This window comes from Meleagris gallopavo, chromosome 13, assembly GCF_905368555.1.
Source record: "Meleagris gallopavo chromosome 13, MGAL_WU_HG_1.1, whole genome shotgun sequence".
NCBI lineage: Eukaryota > Metazoa > Chordata > Aves > Galliformes > Phasianidae > Meleagris > Meleagris gallopavo.
In genome coordinates this window covers 5,593,673-5,617,726 of record NC_139416.1, presented here as the reverse complement: position 1 = coordinate 5,617,726, position 24,054 = coordinate 5,593,673, and the positions used below count along the sequence as shown (strand labels likewise).

General features: G+C 40.4%; 1 protein-coding gene across 2 annotated transcripts; it reads right to left on the bottom strand.

Annotated features, from left to right (window-relative positions):
* Window positions 1–12,677: 12,677 nt before the first annotated feature.
* SNX20 (sorting nexin 20) lies at window positions 12,678–19,683 on the bottom strand. 2 transcript variants are annotated; one of them, XM_010717797.4, is made up of 4 exons: window positions 19,515–19,683; window positions 17,573–17,745; window positions 15,771–15,922; window positions 12,678–13,473 (listed from the first exon to the last, which is right to left on the bottom strand). In XM_010717797.4, exons 1-4 carry the CDS (start codon window positions 19,559–19,561, stop codon window positions 12,886–12,888), a joined length of 960 nt encoding a protein of 319 aa, XP_010716099.1. In that variant the 5' UTR covers window positions 19,562–19,683; the 3' UTR covers window positions 12,678–12,885. The 2 variants fall into 2 exon arrangements, with proteins under 2 accessions (XP_010716099.1, XP_003209809.2); XM_003209761.5 differs by having other exon boundaries at window positions 12,678–13,554; window positions 19,515–19,679.
* Window positions 19,684–24,054: the final 4,371 nt, after the last annotated feature.

The following is a 24,054-nucleotide window of genomic DNA, read 5'->3' as shown; positions in this document are numbered from 1 at the left end:
AAACTGTGAACAATTTCTGAGCAAACCTGTGAAATTTTTTGTTTTCTTTTGACAAAGAAAAGTCAGTGTTGTTCTTAGAGCTGTCTAAAATATTTTGACATGGAGCTGCAGTATTCTTTTTACTTAAAAATTTCATTTTCAATTGAAAATCCCTGCAGTTTGAGAGGAAGTGGGAAGTTTCTGCTCATATTTTTTGAAGAAACGAGTAATGATTTTCTTGCTGAAAACAAGCAAAGATGAACATAACCTTTTTGATTGACAGAGCAGTTTGAGAAAGCCATTCCAGATTTCCCTCCAGCGTTCTACAATGTCAGAGATATGTGCATCTTAAGTTGTTCTTCTCCTTTATTTTCTTATTTTTTACATTTGTTTACTTTGGGTATTCCTATAGCTGCCCTCATATTTTTCTTTTTTTCATTTTATTTTATTTTATTTGCACTTCATTTGATAAATTTCAATTCTTTGTCAGTACTTTTAAAATTCTTCTGAATTCCTCCCTGCTTCCCTCATCATTTTAAACCCCTCTAGATTTGACTCCTTTCCTTTCCTCTTCTCTTTATCCTCTCTTTCTTTCATTTCTTCTTTCATCTCTTTTTTTGCATAATCTCCCTTTTGAAGAATTCTGTTGCAGTTCCTCATGTGCTTTTCTTTCCCAGTGGAAGGCAGATAGTCAGGGTAACCAGGAGACTGCTGCTCTCATGGCGGTTTCCCAGGGAAAATGCTCACTTGGAACAGAGCACTGATAGATAGGAACAGGACCAGCAAAGAGCTGGCTGCAGGTTATCCTGCACGCAGCACAGAAGTGATCTTGGCTTGCAGGTATTGAAGGTTTCATCCTTTCTTTTTGCAGAAATGAAGTTTTTGAAGACTGTATTTCTGAATACTGTATGCCGTAGCTAAGAGTATTACCAAAATGTGGAAGGGCTGTAAGTCAGGGGACAAGCACACGGTCAGCTGCTGGACATCAGAAAGCACTCTGCTGTCTGAGTACATGATGGGTAGCAGTGCATTTCAGTAGCCTTCTCCCTTCATTCTCTGAAGAACACTATTCTTATCATGCTTCCCTTTCTTAATTTGCAGATTCTCTTTCTTCCCCAGTGCATGTCTGGCAGTCAGTTTTGCTGTGTAGCTGTGAAAATCAGACATGCATTTTCATCAAACAGTGTCAAGGCTCTCTTGATATGCCCTGGAAAGCTTTGACAAATGAAGCAGAGCTAAATACCAAATGAAAACTTGTGTCTTCTGAGGTGGCCATAAAAGGGAATCAGCATTTCCTCCACCATCTTCCAGTTTGACAAAAAGCCCTCTTTAAAAAAAAAATAAAAAATAAAAAAAAATAAAAAAATCCAACAGTTTAAAGTTTTCAGTTTCAGTCTTTGGAGTCTACAAACGTCAAAGTCATTGCTAACTCCTTTACAAGCAGTCACCTTCAGAATCTCTGAAAAATCTCTCTCCTCTGGAGCTGGTTGGATCAGCTTGTGCTGCTGGAACTCTTATGCGAGTCTCCAGCTCTTCTGGCAGATTGATGCAAAACTGATCCTTAGCTTTGAGATTTGTTTAAAAAAAAAAAAAAAAAAAAAAGGCACAAAATATGCCCTGCTGTTCTGGAGATCATGCTGATTCTTCAGTAAAATGCATGAAATGGACAGTTTGCACGTGAGAACATAAAAGATTTGTTTAGAACATAAAGATTGCTGTTTCTCTGTAGGTATTTTGCACAAAGGAAAGCTGCAAGGGTAGCATTTGTGAGATGGAAATAATGAGCACAGAACCATGCATCTTCCCCAGCTGATAAGTCATCCAGTGAATATGATCATGAAGTGAACTGAATTCAAACATGGGTTTATGGTGATGCTAATTAGCACACTGTTTTTTTTTCTCACAAGATAACAGTAATCCAGACAGAATCAAAACCAAAAGCAGCTTCTGTTGTTTTTTTTTTTTCTTTTTTTTTTTTTGGTGGTTAAACTTGTAATTATATTTGTGTTATTACAAACTGTGCTATTTAATGAAAAGAACGTAACCTTAGGAGTTTGTGTGGTTGTGACTTTGGAGGTACAGGCCAAAATTAGGGCTGGTGTTGGCTGGTGTTCATTTGGCTCAGCCCAATGAGGGTAATGAGACAGGAGCTGCCCTGGGGGGTCTGTCTGTTCCTGCATCTCCCCTCTCCCCTAGGCGACGTCCCTGGCTTAATGCCTCCCCTATCCAGCCTAGAAACTCATTTTCTTCTTCTTCTTTAGGGTTCTGTAGACCCTTCATATTTAATATTAGTATAAAAGGGGAAATAGAGCCCCGGGAGAAAGATCAGAGTTTTCTCTTCTGTTGAGGCATCAGAGTCATTCTTCCCTTAATGAAGAGGAACAGCAGGATGGATAAAAATCAATGACTTAAAAAAAAATAAATTGGATTTTTAATTTAGGCTTAAAAAAATCTTTCTTGAGTAAAACCATTTAAAATTAAGTTTTAAACCTACATTAAGTCCAATTTATTCTGATGTGTTTAATCATTCAACATTTAAAGAAAAAATCAAAAAACGTGGTATGCTGTCAGAGTTTTCATGTTGGGCTGCTGAATCACTACTCGTTAGTGGTGCAGAGAAAATAGCTCTGTAGATTCCACTTATTTAATTGATTTCATTTGGTGACTAAAGTCAGCATAAAGAAAATCTGGGGTTATTGTCTATACTGTGTACCCTGCACTTATTTTCCTAAAAATACAGCAATATGAAACTTTTTCCTTAAAATACAATTCATGTATGTTGCCACAAATCACTTCTGATCTGAACCACACAAAGTGCCTCTTTTTCTCTATCATCTGGTTAGAAATGAGGTGTAAGGTAAGACCTACTAGTTGTAATAGTTCTATTGTATCACTCAAGATTTTACAAGACCCTTTTTTTATTTGACTGATTAAAATAATTAGCTCTGAATGTCAAACATACTTTGATAACTTTGTCTTCTTCTTGAGAACATCTGCAATTATTTGTGTGTGTTCTAAATGTTGATCATATTTTTGCAGATTTTTTTTTCCACATTCTTTGGTTACTTTGATAAACATGTATAGTTACAAAACTACACATACAGACATAGTACAGTTATACTTGGTCATAAATCAACAAGTATCAGTAGCTATCAGCCTGAGATAATGCTTCTCTTTAGAAAAGTAACTGAGAAATATGAATGCAAAACAAATCAAGAATAAAGCAAAGTTTTCTGTGTGCAGACTTAAAGGTGGCAATTCTCTCTCAGCCTGTTCTGCTCTGAGCCTTCAGAAAACTTGGTGGGAAACCCACTGGTCTATCTCAACAGGCTTTAAGGTGCAATTGACCAGATGTGATAGTACAAGTGTCACAGGGAAAATTACAGTGCTGCTGCCTCTTGGCACGCCAGCATCTGCCTTGCCACAGAAGGGCAGGTTCCCCAGGGTCTGCCATGGAGGTGGCAAAGGCATGAGTGAGCTTTGGGTGCAGGAGGCTGTGTGGGAAAGGAGTCTGCTGCTTGGTCTGCACACAGCTTTGAGTTTGCTGTTCAGCTCAAAGAACTGAGACAGCCTTTTCTACCTCAGCAAGATACTGATCTATTTCCATTTGGCCATTATCTGGGTTAGAGGAAATGTATGCAAGCAGCCCCTGCTGATGAAATATCGGTCAGCGAATCTACAGAAGCAGGCTAGAAACAGCAACTGGCGGAGAAACTTGCTCAGAAGGTTGAATGGCTCTTCGTAGCATGAATTAAAGTCCTGCTGCTGCTTTAGGACTGGTCTCCACACACAGCCTTCATTTGATACTGTATATTTCTTGCAGTTCCTTTCAGCATGAGGGGATGGAAGCACATCCTTGCTTCTGGGGTCTGAGAGTGCAGGGCTAACTGCCTGCAGTCACTGGAAGGAGGGGCCTGGTTCTGGCAAGCACCATTCACTGTGAGCCCAAAAAGTGTTTTGTTCTGGCAGATCCTCAAAAGTGATGTAAACTGTCATTCAGCACTGGAGGGTAAGGGCCTAATCTGGTTTGGTTTCTGGTTTTAGTACCCTGTTACCTTTTCAGCACGTGTGATGGTGGCAGAGAGCAAATAGCATTGCACAGAGTGCTGAAGCTCCATGTTTTCCTATGCAGCTTCAGGGCACAGTTGTTGCAGGATTTACCCCGACGCAGGCTATTCTTGGGAGTAATTTTTTTACTTACTCATCGTTATCTTGTTTTGTTTCATTCCTAAAAGCTTTTTCCCCCCTCCTCCCCCACTCCCATCCCCCTGTTGTCTTTGTGCCTGGTATTTTTCCACACTTTATTTCCTAAAAGACTAGCAGGTTTGACGACGCATTGTGATTTCTTTTCTACAGGGCTTTATGAAGGAAGCTGGAGGCAGTTCTCATTAGTCTCACTGACATCTTTTATCACTTATCAGAGGAACAAGCAAACGGAGAGCAATTCCTTTGATCATGGCAAAAGTAGAAAGAGTATTAAAAACCCTATGAAGATTCACTAAGTAGAAAGTGGAAAAGACAGTCTGTGGCATGTTTCAAAGAAGTAACATGATTTAAAGTTGCCAGATTTGCTTGTATATATTAAAGAATTGTTAATGATGCTACATTTTACATGCATCCTAGGGTTTTTTTTTGTTTTTTTTGGGTTTTTTTTTTTTTCTTCTTTTTGAGAAAAAGGCAAAGGAGTTTTTAAGTAGAATGGATGGATTAGATCAATTGGAAAATATCTCTAAAGGGTGAACTATGTCAGAAAGGAATTCTGTGATTCAGTGAAAATTGTTGAAAATAAAAATAAGGTTGTATGGTGGCACAATGAGTTGGAAAGAAAAAAAAAAAAATCCAACCCCGCTCTCATGGGAGAATGTTGAAAAATCTTAAGAATTCCCTTTCTTTTGCAGGCATTCTGTGGTGAATTCAATGTGCTGTTTGTGAAGGCCGCATAGGAGCAGCAGTACTTGCAATTATCCACATGTACCCGACTGCCTAACTCTGACCTCAGTCTGTCATTCCTTCTTTGTTCTATGGGAAAATCAGGTTTTTCTGAGTATTGCCTCACCTAGCATGTTGCCCTCGTTGTGTGTCTTCCATTATTAGCACCAGGGCAGTGAGAAATGACAAAGAATACATTCCTCCCCACAGCTATTGAGCATTCTGCAGTCTAGAGCCACCAGTGTTTTTCTGTATGGCTGGAGCTCAGTTTACCCACTCCTTATACATACCTTTCTGACTTCTGCAGGTGAGCAGCTCATATCTCAAAGCATAAGATACAAAGTGCTTTTGAATGCCCTTGTCTTAAGCAGTAAAAATACAAAGACCACAACTATTTAACCGTTTTCTTCCAGCATAGACACCGTGTCATCCTTGCCCCTGCAGTGTTCTTTACTGTCACAGCTAATATTTAACTATGTTGAATTTGATTCTGATACAATGCAATGTAGTACATTTCTATAGCACCTTTTATACAAGCATCCCCAGAGCACTTTCTGATCAAGCTAAAATTAGCCTTGAACTGCATACAAATTCCTAAAAGATGCATTTGAAATAAACTGATAAATAGGAGGTAGAAATATATGTATTCAGTTCAATGTTAAAACGTGCAAAGGGATGTCAGAGTAACAGAAGAGAAATTGATGTAGTATTTTCCTCCATAACAGCCTTAGAACATGATGCTCTGAGCAGTGCAATGTGCTGCTCTCGCAGTACTGACCAGAATGAGTTGTGTGACTGCTGTGAGTGACCTGGAGGTGGCAGGTGAAGTAACATATAGCTGGGTTATCAGCTCTCCATGTGTGTACATGCTGTTGTAACACCTCCTCTTTCTGATAAGCAAGCAATAAAGCCACACAATTCCTTGTGATACCTGGCCTCAGTCGTATACTAGGAAGACAGTGGGGGGAATAGTGGATTCAAGATTTTTTTTTTTTTTTTTTTGGTGCCAGATCAAAGGCTTTGGAGATAGAGCAAACACTGGGTGGTATTTCAGCACTTTAAAAAAAAAAAAAAAAAGTTGCCAGAAGTTGTTAGGATGGACAGGTAATGTGCTGAGGGAGAAGGCTGAGTTAGATCCTTCCCCACATTTTATGATCTTAATGAAAAGCAGACTGACATATCATCTTTCTCATTGCTATAAGACTTTCTTTTAATCTTTTTTTTTTTTTTTTTCTAAAAAAGAACAAATAATAAGGTAGCAGCTTGGTCACCACTGTTTCTTCTTTATGGAAGGAAACTGCGGAGCCTGGCAATGTGTTAATCCTACTTGAGGAAATTAGATTTTTGGATTTCACATGCTTTTTTGAGATTAAGAATTTTACTGGAATAGGAAGACAAAATATGGAGAGTGTGTACACCCAAGCTATAGCAGTCATTAAATAAATCCCAACTGAGTCTGGGGAAACGTAGGCAAATTAGGAAGTTAAGATGTCTCTGGAGCCTGTGCTGCTGCAGCCAAACCTTTGCAGTGAGGCGAGTTACATTTCTGTTGGTGGAGTGGTGAGGTCTGTTGAACTGCGTGGTGACATTGTGAAAGGGATGCCAAGGGCAGCTATAAACACATCCAGCAGAAAGACAACCTCTGGGCTGATGCAGAAATAGTCTGACGAGATCTTCCATGTGCTTCCTCTCACTGTGATTAGATGTCCTTTGTTTTGGCATTTCCTCTGTTTGGTTGTTTTTTTCTGCTGTATTTACTGCTCACTCATGTTCTCTGTTGTTAGTGTCAGTGGCATGCTACAGGGTGGGAGCAATAAGGAAAACATGCTGAGATCAGATAAAGGATCCTTATCTGCCTCTCAGCGTAGGCATTTGAAGGGTTTGGGGTGGTGGCAGCAGATGAAGGCTGTTTGAGAGTGCATCGTTTTCACAAAGGGACATGAATTACTTTCCTATACAGATTTATTTGGCAAATTAGGTCAGCTATCATTACATTACCTCACAGCGTGTCAAATCATAATTTTAAATAGATTTAAAATATAATATTTAAAATACATTCCGAGGTTACAGTACAAATCAAGCTCCTTACGGTTGCTATGTGGACCAGTCAGATGCACAGGGAGCGTATTAATTGAGGAACAAGTCAGTAGGGTTCACTGCTGCTTGTGAAGACTACATAATTTATACCACTGTTTGTTTACTGGTAAACAAGTGTCCTCTGTGATAACTCAAGATAAAAAGAAATGTAAGTGCGTAAACCAAATCCCCTTCTTCCTGTCAGTCTCTCTGAATTAATGTTTTACCTTACAAATCCTCATGACCCTTTGTTCTCAAGAGAAGATTAAATGAAAATAAACTTATGTTCTTCCTTTACCAAAGTTTGCCAACATAAGTTCTGAGAATGAGGCCATCTGTTATGTGACTGAGCTCCACTCCTTGCCCGCCCATTTGTTTGCTTCCTCCCAGATTTCTCTTCTCTCTTTGTCATTCCCAAATAACATACTTCTCTTCCTGGCTCCGCATTCTTTGAGTCTCTTCTTTTGATCATCACAATTTAGTTTCATGGCAGACTTCATAATCTCATGGGCACCAGAGCCCTCTGCCAAGGTTTATGCAGATTTAAAGCCTGGATTAATCTGGCCTGGTATTTATATAAAATGTTCTGAACATGGCAAGCACTATAAAAGCACTGTATATTATTACTGAGTCCATGGAAATCCCCCCTGCTAACTCAGCACATACTGAGCTGCTGTTCCTGGAGGTAAGGTGAAGTGACAGAAACAGCCAAACCTACGTCTCATCTTTGGAGACTGCATCTTTTTTCTCTGTCTTTTTTTTCAGGATTTCTGGAAGAAGCTAAATAGATGAGAGGGGAGACCCCCCTCAAAGATTTCACCTCCTGAGAGTATTGTTTCACAGATTCACTGCTGCTACACTGCCCAACTCCCTCACATTGTTCCTAAGCACTTTTGAAAGCCGGTAGCCTTGGAAGAAACCTTTCTAGGGAAATAAAATCTTGATGTGGGGGGGCTGCTTTCAAACTCTGGTCCGGCACCCATGTTGGGGGAAAGCAGCCTCCAGATCCCACCAACCTGAAAGATTCCAGCACAACATGGGGAGCTGTAGGCCTATAGCCAGATCTTTAAGGAGCTGCTTCCAAAAATGTTTTATTACCTACAGCATACGTGAAGAAGATGAGTGGTGACTACAGCCCAAGGTTAGTCAATGTGTCACCACCTTCCATGTTATTAACAAGAGGATGATGCTTGAAATAAGGTGTGTATATATAGCGAGGCACTGGAACAGGTTGCCCAGAGAGGCAGTGGCTGCCCCATCCCTGGAGACGCTCAGGGTCAGGCTGGACAGGGCTCTGAGCACCTGATGGAGCTGTAGGTGTCCCTGTGCATTGCAGCGGAGTTGGACTAGATGGCCGTTAAGGGTCCCTTCCAACTCAAATGGTTCTGTGGTTCTATGCTGTATAGTAGCTTGAGTCATGGCCTGAACCCCTGATTGAGCATCTGGGGACAGGACCTGGTCAGCCCTGGGAGCACAGGTGAAGGCAATTCAGGGGTGGAGCCTGGCTGCACCTCTCTTAGACCTCATTTAAGGGCTGACTACCACAGGGGGAGGATTTCTGGTTGGAGATCCTTCCTTGGTGAAGCTTTCCCCTGCAAACCTGCAGTCTTCTGATACAGGTGAGCAATCTTCTTCCCTTCCTTTGTAGCGCCTTTCTATTGTCCTTCCATCATCACCCCTCTGTTGTAGCTCCTTTCCTCTTGTATTGATCTGTCTGATTGCTACATATACATACTGTTTAGGATATATTCATGCTTTTATGTAAATAAATTATTGGAACTTTAAAATATTGTACAGTAGTCAAAATCAAAATGTGCTCAGCTCTCGTTTTCCCACTGGGGGTGCAGCAACCTAAAATGGAGTCAATAAGCTTTTGTGGCACTGTTCAGAAGGCATTATGGGTTCATTTATTTTTACTTCCCTCCCCCCATTATTTGATAGCTCTTTTAAGAGTTGCGAGTTTTACTTGGTTCCTTTTGATCAGAAGGAAAAGGTACTGTATGAACTGAGGTGCTGCAGTGACTCTGGCTTTGAACTCACCAGGTCTAAAAGCCTGCAAGAACATTTTCTCTTTCAGCTTTCCAGCCGGCTCATATAGCTAGCTGACTGATAAAGGGCTCTGTTAAATTGTCCTGAAGGACGGCTAGAGAGCTGGGCACTGTAGTCTGAGCTCGCAATGGAATTGATACACGTATATATTTAGTTTAACCATATTAGAACGTAAACGGGAGGCTTGAGAGGTGTGTGTGTATGTATATATATATATATATATATTTAATTTCAAGCAGTTCAACCCTTTCTGTTTTTAAAAAAAGTTTATTTTTCATTCGCATGCTTGCAGAGGCGCAGACTCCTCCAAATGCTGCAGCTCCATCTAGTGGCACTGCAGGCAGTTGGCGGGGAGGAGGCGAATCTGAGAAATTCGGAAACTGAAGGAAGGTGTAAGGATTGAAATTTGTGTTTTTGGGAGAGTTATTTGGGACTTCGTGGGTATCTGAGTCTACTGGAGCACTGTTTGGAATGAAAAACATTTAGATGACAGTCGTTTGGAGAAATGAGTTGATCAGAGAAGGCTATCTATTTCTCTTTGTTATTTTCCCTTGCCCGAGTAGCCACAGACATACAGATGTGAATTACTGATAAAAGAAGGTTGTGTATTTTAAACTATGTGTGTATATATAACCATGAGGTCCTTGTAAAAGTAGCTTTTATCTGAGTTTCTTAAAACATCTGGAAAACATCTATTAAGCATCAAAACACCCAAATCTGTTTGCATCATTCGTTCATCAATTCGTCTGTCTGTCCACCCGTCCACAGTATGCAGAGATTGTGGACTTGTTTATATGGATAGTAGAACTTATTCTGCTCTCAATTATGTTACAACAGTTTATTTCAGTGTAGTTACTCTCAACTATCACTGCTTTAACATGAAATTAGTGTCTTGTGTATCTGTATATATGCAGCAAATTCACAATTGCAGAGTGTGATAAACATATGTTGCAATGTGATCTTAATGCAAACAACAGGTGGGTTCTTTGGGGTTCTCACCTTATCCAGATGGGAGCTGACATTCAGTGTTTTACACCATTACATCCACATTAGTTTTTCAAAACATCTAGCTCTTGCCTTTGATCTAATAAGAAAATAAACATTCTTGATTTGATTTGCTTAGCTGCTGTCTGAGCCACAAAACCTTTCTAGATTCCAGCTTGTGTCCTGAGCTGGACTCCCATGCTTCTTGTACATAACTGTTGAATTCAGTAAATGTATTTAGCCTTATTAAGATTCAGAAAAGCAAATATTATCCTCCAGTGATGCTGCAGATAACAGCAGTTAATAACAAGTATGTGATAAAGATCACAGGATTCCCTGTAAACAAGATGCTGCATTGCACAGAGAGCATCTTGTCTGCATATGTTTCATAAGTAACTAGGCATCCTCATGGGCTTCTTTAGTTATTTTAGAAAGTTGTGTAAACAGCATTATCTACTTAATGCCCCAAATGATATAATAATTGATATGGAAATGGGGCAAAGCTCAATAGATTGTAGTACAACTCTCTGTGGACTCTCGGAGATGATCTGCCCAGATTTTATTTAAATTTTATTCTGGCTTGTGTGTATGCAGCCTGTGGTTTGTTAAATATGCTGGCCAGATGTTGGGCAACATTTTCTTTTTTTGACCTTTTCTTTCAGAGGAAAAAAAAAAAAAATGCGAATTTATACTTGGATTGTTATCTTCTGTATACTTCAGAATGAGAAGAGTAAGAGCATACTGGAAAGCTCTGGTGCATTGTGCTGTTTGCTTCGGCTGAATGGCAGGGGAAGCGGATCATCATGGATTGCTAACAGCTCTGATACTCTCTACTGCTTGTCTCTTTCTTCTGGTTTAGATTACAGGAGCAGGGGAAAGAAATACTGGAGATTTAGGAATTGCTTAAAACTGGAAAGTGTGTTTGAGAATATTTTTCTGTTCGTTCCTGTTGAAAATTATATTATTTACATTTTTATATATTCTGTATTCTACATATACATTGTTAAAAATGAATAAGGTTTTCTCTTTTGCTACTTTTAAAAAGCAGCAGATAAAATATTTTACTATTCACCTATTACTCTTTTGAATATATCACTTAGATTTCCTCAAGTATTTCTGCCACAGACACGGTGTGCAGTTGTCTCGTGGATAAAGCTGTGTTGTTGACCATCCAAGCTGAACTTAAGAACATGCGATGGAGGCATGTGTCTGTTCTGCAAAGCTGTGCAGCCTGTAATGCTTGGCCGTTTCTCCAGACAAGCAGTGTGGTCTCCAGACCACTAAATGAAACTTGGAGAAAATCACTTCTTATTTGTACCGCAATTCCCCAGGCTGTAAAATGTGGAAAATGATATATTGGAATAAAATATAAGTACAACATAACTTAATAGAAGAGGGCAAAGCAATACCGTTATTCGCTGCCATGCCAAGAAAAATTGGTTAGCTATAGATCAATTAATCTTACAGAGATGGAAAGTTACAGCATTACCACCCGTTAAGGCTAAGCAAGATTTCTCTGATGTGCTGCTTTCCTGGTACTCACCCTAGCTGGGCAGCATGCAGTGCTGCAAACAGTGAGGGGAGCAGTAAAAGTGGGAAAATCATTTCTTCCTGTAGTTCTGGTCTTTCACCACATAACTGCTGTGGAGGTGGAGCAGAGTCACGGCTGTGTTCCCTTCCTGCCTCAGCTCCAAGCTGCCTGAGCATGGCACAGACATGCTGCTTTTGTCACGGCTTTGTCACTGATACAGACAGGATCCCATAAGAAGGTGTTACCTTTGGTGCATTTTAACTCTCTTGGTATGGTGTATTCTGGAAAGATCAGCCTTTGAATCTCTTAATTACTCTCAGTTCTCATACTTTTGATACAACTAGAAAAACATACTAATATATGTTAAATAATGTAAATAATACACATATTTTGAGTTTAATTACTAGCTGTTAAAAACTACTTAAAATATAAACTTTCCATTCTAGGCCCTTCTATTATTCTGTTTTTTTTCCAAGCCATTATTCTTGTAACAATGCACAACAGTGTTTTTCAGGTTCAGTGCATTTTCGATTAGCTGATTCTTTTATACATCTGGAAGGCAACTTAGTACAGTTATTTCTCATTTATTGACAATGTAGTTGGGTTTTTGTTTCCTTCAGCCAGATGTTCTCCTCGATAGCACCTTTCTGTACTTCCTTCCCATTACGAGTATATTGCATGGGGTATGAATTTTGCATTCAGCAAAAGTGCAGCAGGTCTGAGCTGCACTTGGAGATTGCTTCAAACAAGGATACACCTTCTGCCACATCTGCTGGAGTGATCAGTAGTATTTCTCACTCCTGCCAAGGTTGGTTGTTAACCTTCCCTCTGGTCCTCCCCCCAGAGATGTTACCTTGGGTAGGATTCAGCATTCTCAGAAATGGCAAAGTGCTGTTTGATTGGGCTTCACCTGGAGGAGGAAAAGCCTACAATCAGTGACCAAAGATGCATCCTTTAGGTTGCGTTGACTGAAAAGATGTTTTTCTTCTTGAAAGGAAGTAATCTTCCCATAGGCAAGCAATACCATTGATTCTGCAGATTAAGTGCTTTATTCATGTTATTTTCCTGACTGTCCACACAAAATGGGTTATATTCAAAATACTATCAGAATAAGCGAACTATACAAAACTTTTTGTTACAAATTTATTTCCAGAAGTCTTAATAAGCTTAGTCTAGAATAAATATAAAATTTCCCAGCATGCTGAGAAATACTTGATATTTTTTTTTCCCAATGAAAGTTATCTTAACAGGTAATTTCCAATTATTACTCTTTTGAGATATTGTGTGCAGGAAAAGGAGCAGGCAGCTTTGCACTTTAGTGAAATTGCTTCTTATATTCATTTTACATATTCCCGAACTGCAAGCTCTTTCAGGGAAAAAACCCGTACGGGATCTTTTTTTGCCTTCCATTCTTCCAGTTTCTCTTGCAAAGACAAAAAGTCCTTGCCGAGCTCATATGCCAAAGTGATCATTGCTTCTAACAATGGAACGTAGTACTTGTGACTGTTACGCATACACAGGTGTGACAGAGCCTTTTCCCCGTATTCAAAGGCATTTGCTGCATTTCCCAGGTCCTTGTGGCACACCACAATAGCACAGAGGGTAGGGACAGTTGCGGCAGGGTTGCCTCTGGTCAGCCTCTCCTGCAGACCGATGACTTCTAACAGGATTTCCAAAGCCTTGTTGTACTGGCCACCCCGCAGGCAGCCGTACGCTTCCTGAAGCTCAGGCTTTGTTAAGAAGTCAATAAATTTTTTTGATCTCCTGATATATTTCATTGAATACAGAAGCCTCAGGTAGTCCTTAAAGGCCAATTTTCTCTCATTGATTATTTCGTCTGTGAAGTTCCCTGTTAGGGCTTTTTTTGGAAAGGTCATATCTTCCATTTCCTCACTGAAGTCCTCCAGAAGGTTTCTGTGCAGTTTCTCAAAATCAGAATAACGACGTTCAATTACAGACTTGCTGCTGTCAAAGCTTCCCGTTTGCAAAATTATGATTTTATACATCTAAACACAACAAAGCAGAAAAATGAGAAGGACCATCCTAACCCTAGTGCAGCCACGTCTTTCTATGCAAATACTTTGCTTGTGACAACCATGGCTGCTGCAGTCATTGTCAGTGAACAGAATGAATTTCCCAGACTTAATAGTGAATGCAATATAATTTACATTGGCCATAATACTCAGAAATGTTCATATCAGACATTTCTAGGGATTTGGAGGCATTATTGGTGCTGTGAAAGAAGGAATATTTGGCATTAATATTTGGTGTATGCAAAAAATAAGATGGAACAACTCTGGAGTCTCTTTTCCTCTCTAAATCTTGGTCCTGTACTTACTTGGCATATAAATAATTCAGAGAAGTGATGCTTCTACAAAAGTCTGTGTGTGCTAGCCAAAATCCTTCTCTAACAGCAGCGCTGTCCCCATTACCAGTACTCAATTGTATGGCTTCTGTAGTTCTTCATTAGTGTAAAAGTGAAATAACTAATGAATGTGATATTCAAAATAGCTGCAAAATAACATTGAGTGTTATGTGTTGTGCAAATATATTCTCCTTTGGTCCTGATCCAAATACAGTAATGTTGAAGAAGGGCCAAATATCTGGTATGCGTAAACCAGTGGAGCTCCAGGGGGGCGGTCTAGCTGTGTCCCTGTGTACCAGCCAAGGGCAAGGACTGTTGGCTTGCTGGCTTTTGGATGATGACCATGTTCATATTCAACTTTCTCCCATTCTCACTGAATCATACAGCCACTGGAGCAGTTTAATGCACATGAGTTGTTTTCTGTGCTGGTTAGAAGGGTGCAAAACTGTACTACCAATTGTTTTCTGTGCTGGTTAGAAGAGTGCAAAACTATACTACCAATGGTTTCTTTCTGATTCTATTCCTTGATATTTATTTATTTATTTTCCTTAAAGAGAAATTCTCTGTTTTAATCTTCATAAATGATCTTTACAGGCACTTCTTGAAAGGTTTGTAAATTTGAGCTGACTTCTCTGATCTCTTTTCATTTGTAGACACTGTGACATTTTCCTGTATTTTGTCCTGCTCCCTGCTGAAAAGTGTATATGCTCTTGAAGCATATCCAAAGCAATCATATGAGCAGTTTTTAAAGTTATCATTTTATCAAGGGCAGCTAAGTGAATAATTTACAAGTACTAGATTATTTTTTTTGTCTTTATGGAGCATGAGAAAGGGGAGAAATGCCGTTTAATTAAACCGTCATTCAGATTGGCTCAATTTTGTTGTAACGCAGCTGTATTTAATTACCTGCACGTACACCAAGTGATAACCTTGTCCTCTTACAGCTGTACTAAAATATCTTTTAATTATCAGTAAGCTGGATACTCTCCAGCAAGTGCAAGACAGTAGCATCTAAATAGGTGTGTATAGCATGCAACAAGATCTTAGGACAGTTTCTAGACTGTAAATGTACCTGCTTTAAATTCTGAGCTGCATCAGCAACAGCAGAATGATTATTAGCATTTTTAATTTATGGATCATAGAGGCTGCTGCAAAACATCCCTTTCTGAGCATCACCAACCAGGGTACTGAAAGAGACTTGCTCTAGCTCAGTACTCCAAAAGTCCAGGAGTAGAATTAGAAAAAAACAAGTCTCAGTGCTTTGAGGAAAAGGTACCAGAAATCCAACCTGTTCTTCATTCCTGCCCCTCATACTCATGCTTCACTTTAAAATGGAATAGAAAAATGTCATTTAATGGACCTCTAGGTAGGGAAGGGAAACAGTCCCAGAAGAGGGACTGCTAGCTGGTGCATGTCTTAAGCTTTGTCAACAGCAAAGAATTTTGCACTTGTGCGAACATAAATCTTCAATGTGGAAGTTATATAAATACAATGCAGCTGTTAGTGCAGCCTGGCTCAGTGCAAGTGTAACCTCATTGATATTTTTATACTTGTATGAATTTCTTTAATGTTGACAAGCCTCTAGGTGTAAAGGGTATTTGAGTACTAATTTGCTTGATATCACCTCTCTATTGCTGCAGGTCTTATGAAGCAATTGTCAGAGGGTTTCTTAGGGGCAGATTCCACCAGCTATGCCTATGTGAACAGTGAGAACAGGTTCTACTTGGTATGATCATGGCTTGCAAAACTCAGGCGTCAGCGAGTCTTTCATGTAGTGAAGCATGCTGTGTGCTGTGCAGATCCCTGTAGAGTGAATAAAAATTAATGATCTTCTTACATATTCATTTTTTCACTTACCACGTATTTAGACAAGTGGTGCTCTACAATTCTGGTTGATGGAATTTCAAATAGGAGTTTGACCTGTCTACACTGGCTTTTTTCATTCCTCCAGTATTCCTGAAGCTCCTTAGTGGTCATTGAAGAGTTGGGACGTAGGGATGCTTTGGAATCTAAAAATGATATATTTAGTATTTCAAATTATAATCTTTGTGTGTGGAAAGAAACCTTTTACACATTTATTGTGAAAGCAGAGCTTGGAATTTCTTCGTTGTAAAAGCAAAACCTAAAGCATGATAGATTAAATGATTTCTCTGCTAACAAAGACAGCTCCAGATTCTCCGAGGAAAACTGTAGTGCTCTGGAATTGGAAAGACAATAAATTTGCTGCAACATGTACATTTGTTATTATGGAAAAGCACTGATAAGAAGCATTGTATGTCCACATTGTAACCTCAGGCACAGTCTGAGCAGGAGGTACACCTCCCCACCTACAAGCAGCCCTACCAAACCCCGATTTGCTCTTCTGAGTCAGGTTCTTCTCCAGGATAGGAGGAGATGAGGGTAAGACGTTTCTATCATTGCTAAGATGAGGAGATAATACAAAGCAGATGCAAATTCAGACTTGTATTGAAATACTGACCATATTCAAATACTGGGACTGTGCGGTAGCAGGTTAAAGCTGAGAAAGCATGAAGAGGTTGGACAGTGATAGGACAAGGGGGAATGGTCTTAAACTGAGATGGGAGGTTTAGGTTAGATATTAGGAGGAAGTTTTTCACACAGAGGGTGGGGAGGTACTGGAACAGGTTGCCCAAGGAGGTTGTGGATGCTGCATCCCTGGAGGCATTCAAGGCCAGGATGTGGCTCTGGGCAGCCTGGTCTGGTGATTGGTGACCCTGCACATAGCAGGGGGGTTGAAACTAGATGATCACTGTGGTCCTTTTCCAGGCCATTCTATGATTAAAGGAGAACTCAATAACCAGCTCAGCTGAAGGAGGAATTCTCACATCCTCCTTTTCTTTTGTAGCTGACGTGATGCCACAGTGATATTTATTTGTGCACCTCCCTCACCACCCACATACAGTCACAATCACGCAAAAAGTCCCTTAAAGATGTAGGCCAGCTGGTTGAAGTGTTTGCTCACAGGGGAATTTGACATAGCTTTCCAAAAGGGTGATTTCTCTGTCTTTGAAATACGGTGACAACAGTTTTCATGAGGTGGCATACAGGCTAGCAAAGTGGATAAAAGAAATGGAGTATTTGTATTTCAGTGGGCACAGCATTCTCAGTCTTCTGTCAGCAATGTCTGTGTCAGTGCAGTCAGCTGAAGCCTTATCCAGCATCCAGACAATGGAAGTGAATGACCACAGATGAGTGGGAGGATAAGTGCTTGATGCAGAGATGGAAACATAAAGGCGCTGTAGTACTTTCTCAGTGGCCCCATTTTTACACACTGTTAATCATATGGTCATACAGTTTCAATTATCAGTGCCTTTGGGGTTTGGCTCACTCTACAAAGCATAATTTATTAGAGAGAGGTGCTGTTTATGACAGTTTTACAGGCTGAAAATCTTGATGAAATTGTATATGTTATGTTTAACATTTTATTCAATAACATATGACAGTAATGTTAGGCATACTAAAAGCCCAGTGCTGCTTCTTCACAGGGTGTGTGAGAGACGACTGCCTCAGGTTAGTATCAGTCAAGTGCCTGGTGTCCTTGCTGATACTACTTTACTATTGTAGTAAATAAAGCAATTTTTTTTTTCTATAAAGGATTCATAGCTATGTGAAGAATAAAATGAAAGAGTGGTATCTACCTTGGACATTGTCTTTTTCTGGATTTTCTTTGCTCAGTTCACAAGAAACTTCAGCTTTGGGTTGACTTTGTTCTTCATCAAGAGGAGCTGTGATAGAAAATGTAGCGATCGTGCTTGCAGCTTCCAACAGCTCTCTCTCTGCTGTGCTCTCTGGGTCCTGCTCCATTGCAAAGCTGTCACAAAAGATAATAAAAAATGTGACATTGCTTAGTGACGTGCCTTTAGAAGATCCAGTCTGGTAATCTTTTTTACTGGCTTGCTTGTTGCTCCCTGTGAACATGTATGAGGGCAACTGTTGTTTCATGGAAAGTAAAGGGAACCATTGAGGAACATAACTTCAGTTATGGGGCAATTTATTCTTCTTGTATTTTGCCCTCAACCTCACAAGTGTTAGTTTAGATGAACTCTGAGATTATTAGCATCACTAGCAGCCTGGCTTTCTTACATTGCTAGAAGTTACTGTTCTAAAGACTCCCAAACTTGCCATCTGTTCTTAATCATTATGTTGGCCCATAAGGCAAAATAAAGCGATATCTGTAACAGTATAATATTTTTGTTTTATTTCATAGTTTCAGGTTCTCTCCTGAGATTTGTTGCTATATGTTGAGAACAAAGTGAGCCTGATAATGCATAGGTGGAAGGTGATCAGAGTTTTCTAATTACTATGCACTGCATTTTCTTGTTACTTACTCCTTTAGTCTATGTGCTGTGCTGCTGATAGGTTTGTAGGTCTGTCCTCCTTGGACAGATCTTTTTCCAGATACTCATAAAATGCTTAAAATATACTCCTACTCTGTAGAGTGGACTGGTTATTCTGCCACGTAAATGTCTCCTTAAGGTGTTGTTGTTGTTAAGTAACTATTTAAAACATCATTGTGTTTTACTAGCAGTTGAAAATGTTTTAAGGGCATCCTAACAACTCTGCCAGGGGGCTGTGCTTGGTTAATTAGTATGAGGGAGATATTCTTCATAGTTCATCCAGTGGGTTGAAATCAAATAACATGAAAACCTGCTCTAAACGAATCCGGGTTTCCTTACTAGAAATGTAAAAATAATGCACAAGGAGAGGTTATTAAGCAAGGCAGGCAGAGGTGTTACTACATATTGTTTTGCCACCACTTGTCTTCCACACAGTTGAGCAATGCCTGACACAGAGGTGAGGAAACTCCTTCAGCAGACCTATTGATTTCTGGTAAAAGCGATTACTTTCCCCACTGGAAATAACAGAAGTGCTTTCCTCTAACAACAGCCTTTCTCTTGCCTACCTTGGCTATACAAGAACATACACATTGTTACTCTCGTTATTAAGAGCATTGTGGAAGCCCTTATTTTTGGAATTTGGACTAGGGGATGAAATCTCTCTGAACTTGATGAGTAGCCAGTTATTTCCAGCTGCTTAGCCCTGTGGATAGCTGTGACAGTTTATACCAAGAGTATAAACTTTCCAATCGTTGTTTTTCACGTAAGTATAATCTCAGATACACCAGATTGAATGAGAAAAATTTCCTTGCTTGCGAGTTTGTCTAACCTGACAAACAAGAGTGTATATATATTCAAATATACATATTTACATATATGTATATTTTATGTTAAATACATATATATGTGCATACATGTATAAACAGAAGTGTAAAATATGATTTCTCAGAGAAATGCAATGATATGCAAGACTTCAAGTACCTGCCTTGAAAACTATTTGTACTTCACAGAAACATTTTGTTTCACTTTCACACCTACAAGTCACCGTAAGCGGTTTTAGCTAAACAACTATTTATTTTTACACTTTAAAAACAAAAAAAAAAGGGAAAACAATACAAGGAAGCCTGCAGCAAATTACACAGTTTTACTTTGATCAGACACCGGGCCTGCTCTCTGTCAGAGTAAACACTGCTCAAATTAAGTAACGAGTAACAGCAGAAACAGAAGTGCACAGAATGCTCACCTGGGGAACGCCGAGGAGGTTTTAGCTGTGGTGCACGTGTAGTCCATAGGAAGTCAGGAGAGGCCTGCTTTGCATTTTTAAAAACAGAAAAATACGTGTGTGTGTGCTTTGAGCAGGCACATTCTGTATGCTACAGAAAGGAAGGAAGAAGTCTTGATTAAATCAGACTTCCTCATCCAATTGGCTTGCTGTTTTGGCGCATTAAGTTTCCTATCTGCCTCAAACAGCTCGGCTGCTGTCTGCTGACAAGATGCAGCAATGCAGCTCAGCCACAAGGGCAGGGCTGCAAACCCCAGTCAGTTCTACACGTGCAAACATAAAGCGTGGCAGAGGAAAGTGCTGAACAGTCAATGCAATTATAAAATCAATGGAAACATGTCCACATGGATTTCTGAAACCAAAAAACCCCGCGCTTAGCAAATAAGAGATTAGGAAAAATGAGTCAAATATGTAAATGCACTTATGTGGAAAAATATGCCCTGTAGGACATCTTTAAAGTAGAGACTTAACATCCAGTTCAGGAAAGAACATGCAGATGGTACCACAATAAATAGCCTTGTTCAATGTAAAATTGCACTTCTGACAGAAATCCTGATTCCACACAGTGCTTAAACATATGATTAATTTCAAATATCTGCTTAATTGAAGTTCAAAAAGGAGCATTATCATATTTGACGTGACTACTAAACTTGAAATGAACTTGTGTGCCTAAAATTAATCCTGTACTTCAGTTCTTTGTTGAGCTGAGGACAAAGCGAAGAAGAATGGTGCATTAATCCACACATCCACTGGCCAAGATGCTTCCTATTGTAGTTCACTTTGCTTTGGAAATTTGCTTTAAAGCACTGAAATAGCTATTTCTCGGGTAAGTAGTGTGGATGCTATCTCTTTAGTAATGTAAGTTTCCCTGTTGCCAAAGCTCACTCAATGAAAAACCAAGAGATTTTAATGCAGCACAAATGTGGGAGGCAAACATCCAAAGAACCACATGGATCCTGCCCCATGCATTCCTTTAGAACAAACAATTTCAAATAATGTAAGATCAGGGCCAGAAACTGACAATGTCTCTCTTCAGCTTTATTCACAACATAAAACAATGCCAACTTTAACTTGGACTCTGTCTAAATGTAGACGTTTTGCCAAAATAGTTGTCAGAATGATGAAAAATTGCTCCTATGCAACTCCAGCCATACTGGCAAAACCCTTAATGTGAAGGACTGGCAGAGTCCTTTAGCCTATTTAATGTGATCCATGCGGAAAGTGATTTAAATTATAGCAGAAAAGAAATGTGTGCTTGCCAATACAGCTCTAAGGTGTAGCTGTACCAGCCAACGCTTTTAAGTGTAGACAAGGCATGGGTTTCTGGCTCGAGTCTCATTCCTTTAAAGCTAGATTTACGGGTTTGGTTACAATTGTGAACGAAATCCAAGGAGCATTTTGGTGCATTTTACTCATGCTGACAGTTCACAGACGTATTCTGGGCTTTGAATTCTGAATTTGCTACTTCATGTGTTGCCAGAAAACAGTGTATTACTTTGTGGTGCTTCATGCTCTTGTCCTGGTCTTGATGAAGCCGAAGGAAAAGGAGAAAGTATATTTTCCAGTTTATTAATAATGACTTTTGTTTAATTATTTCAGAGTGAGTATCTCCTAGTTTAATTATCCTGGATGATTAAAAAGATGTGAAATCTGCAATTGTGAGCATGACTGAGTGATATGAAATAGCTTACAAATGAAGGGTGTTCTGCAGGAATTCTGCCTGCCTTGGCAGCATCAGCTGTTCTGCTTACAGCCGGTTCCTGAAGGATGGGTAGGAAGTATCCCCAGGACCACTGCTAAGCCTATCAGCTGTGACATCCATGTTACCTGGCTGCTGCTCCCATGTTCTCTGGCTTGTTCCAGGCAATCCTTAGCCCTTCACCAGGACCAACTGTTGTTTGTTTAGCAGTGTTTTACTTTTCTGAATGTTTGCTTGATTAACATGTTCAAAAAAAAAAAAAATTTATATATATATATCTACATTATACAGTAGGGTTTGCTAGCAGAGAGCATAACTGATAGCTCTTGCTTTGTACTTTCAGTTTCACTTTCAGCAGTCAAATATAAAGGATTAAGCAGCAGCAAAGGAGAATGTTCACAGGAGCAACATACCATTCTGAAATGAGCAAGTGCTCTTATGCTCTAAATTGATCTGACTATTCATAAAACAATGGTAAATTTTAATGAAAAAATGTCACATTCAGTAGCGAAAAAAGGATGCTTATGCACTGGCTTACTCAGAGTTTGCATCCTGCACAAGCACTGACTTTGTCTGGCATACATAAAGAGCTCAGTATTAAATGCATTTACTGAGGGATATGGAAAAAAATGTTCTGCAGTAACATAGGAGCTAGGCGAGGTTAAAGTTGTAATCCTGCAGTTCATAGAAGTGGTTGTCATAGGAGTTATGTCCTCCGTGCGTATTTAAGAGGAAAGGACTCATTTTAGGAAGAGCTGCCTAAAACCGGTTAATTAGCCACCAGTGAGCTAGCCTTGTGATGGCACGTTAAGGATGCCTTTAGGGAAAGACTAGTGTTCATGCTTTTGATGGTTAAAGAATCAGAAAGGACTGCTACAACAGTGTTTAAATGTTTTGCCTTGATTTGGGCAGCTAACGTTTTTCCAATCTCACAGTTACAAAAACCCCAACAGAGAAAATATTTAAAACTCATATTGGCTTGAAAAATTATGAGATAAGCCAATGTTACATAGGAACTGCAGTTTGCTACAGGTTTTTCCTGTTATAATGGGCATTGCAAACTCCTATTTGAGTTAAAGAATATGGCTGTAATACCCAATTATAAAACCTCGTCAGCTCCAGCCCTGTGAAATACAGCTTCAGATGACCTCCTAGGGCTTGTGCTGCTTTCTGCTCTCAGGCTCCAAGCTTGTGACTAATCCTTATTAGTTTTATCAAATTATTCATTAGAACTGCAGGTAATGAAAAATACTAAGAGGGGGCAGAAATACCCAATATATTTGTCCAAGTACCTCTTCTAAATATTAGAAAGTGCTGTGATGTTGACTTTGATGCTTCTGCAGGAACTTTTCCTCTCCTTTTTCTTTTACTGCAGCTGCATACTTACCGTTTCCATGTTTGAAGTGGAAATAATCATATGTTCTGCATGAATATTCAGCACTTTTGGGTACTGATAAATGTATAGCACGCTACTGTCCTGGCACAGCACAAAATACTGTTCCATGATACTTATATAATGTTTAATTGTAAACAAATCCCACTTTCAGAAGACACACCAGCATACAATATTTCATTGTTTTATCAAGAGTGCAGTTTTAAAAAATATTGTGCTGCTTAATGGCAAATATATTGTGTTGGCATTACAGACAGGGTTTGTAACGTGAAAGAGATGCAACAGGCCCACTTTACGCTGCCAAAGTCCTGCTATCACTTTACGGCCCCTTTATACTTCTAAAGGAGTATGAAGGAGCTGCAGAGTAAAGTCACAGGCTTGGGCTGTCTTCCAGCTGTGCTCTGTCAGTGGCACGGAGCTGCGGCGCGCGCCCGGCAGCTCTGTGGGATGTTAACATGGGATATTAACGTGGGTTGCATTTCAGGGCGCTGTTCTGTCTGTGCGCAGCGACAGGCTTCCTAAATGGTGTGTACACGTTGGTCATTTTCCCTGCTGATAACACTGAGAGCCGAGTACGTAATCGCATAAGCACGTAATTACATGGACTAGATAAGCATTTTTAAATATTTGCTTTTCAGCTGCTAGATATGCCGTGTAGAGTCATTCCTGCCTCGTATTTTGTTATCTAATTCTTCCAACGTGTCTGTCGGCTTTTTTTGTCGGCACGGCGTTAGTGCTTACAGTCGCGTTCCACGTGTGGTTTATTTATAGCCGAACGTAAACGTGACAGCCTTTGGGATAACAGGATTTCGGCTCACACGGGGGCTTGTACGCGCGGTGTAAAAGGCAGCAAAGCGCAGCTAGAGATAGCCACCTGGAGGCTCAGCACAGCATAGCCCGCTTTGCTAAGGGAAGGAGGCGGAACGCTTAAATCTTAGTGTGCTTTCTCTGCTGTTTATTGTTTATAAATTAAGCAACGCTGCCGTTCAGTGCCCACAGTGCGGTCAGCAGCCGTGCCGGGAGCCACGGGGAGCGGACAGTGCGGCGGGACAGAGCTCGGCGCCCGCTCGTTCCTGCAGCACTGCTCGCCCCGAGCGCCGCCGCCGGCTGGACTCAGCACAGCCGCGCTCAGACGTTCGGCTGCGGACGAGCTGCAGCTGGCTTTGCTAAGCCCCGCATGCAGCGCTGTTTCGCGCACCTGTGCGAAGCCGTTGGGGGCGCGCAGAACGGCAGGGCTCGTCCTCAGCGCGCGCCGCCATCGCGAGAGAAACGACCGCGGCCCACGCGTCCGGCCAGTCGCGCCCGCCAATGGGCAGGCAGCGAGCACGGGCGTCACCCAATCAGCTCCCGAAGTGCGGCCCGCTCCCGCCTCGCGCTCCGCGCAGCCAATCAGCGTCCTCGCGAGGGCC

Coding starts and splice junctions, on each gene's coding strand:
- SNX20 (XM_003209761.5), bottom strand. CDS start 19,561: ATGGACTACACGTGCACCACAGCTAAAACCTCCTCGGCGTTCCCCAG. Junction 17,746..19,514: donor ACCTCCTCGGCGTTCCCCAG/GTGAGCATTCTG, acceptor CTTTTGTGACAG/CTTTGCAATGGAGCAGGACC. Junction 13,555..15,770: donor ACCACTTGTCTAAATACGTG/GTAAGTGAAAAA, acceptor TGTTGTGTTTAG/ATGTATAAAATCATAATTTT.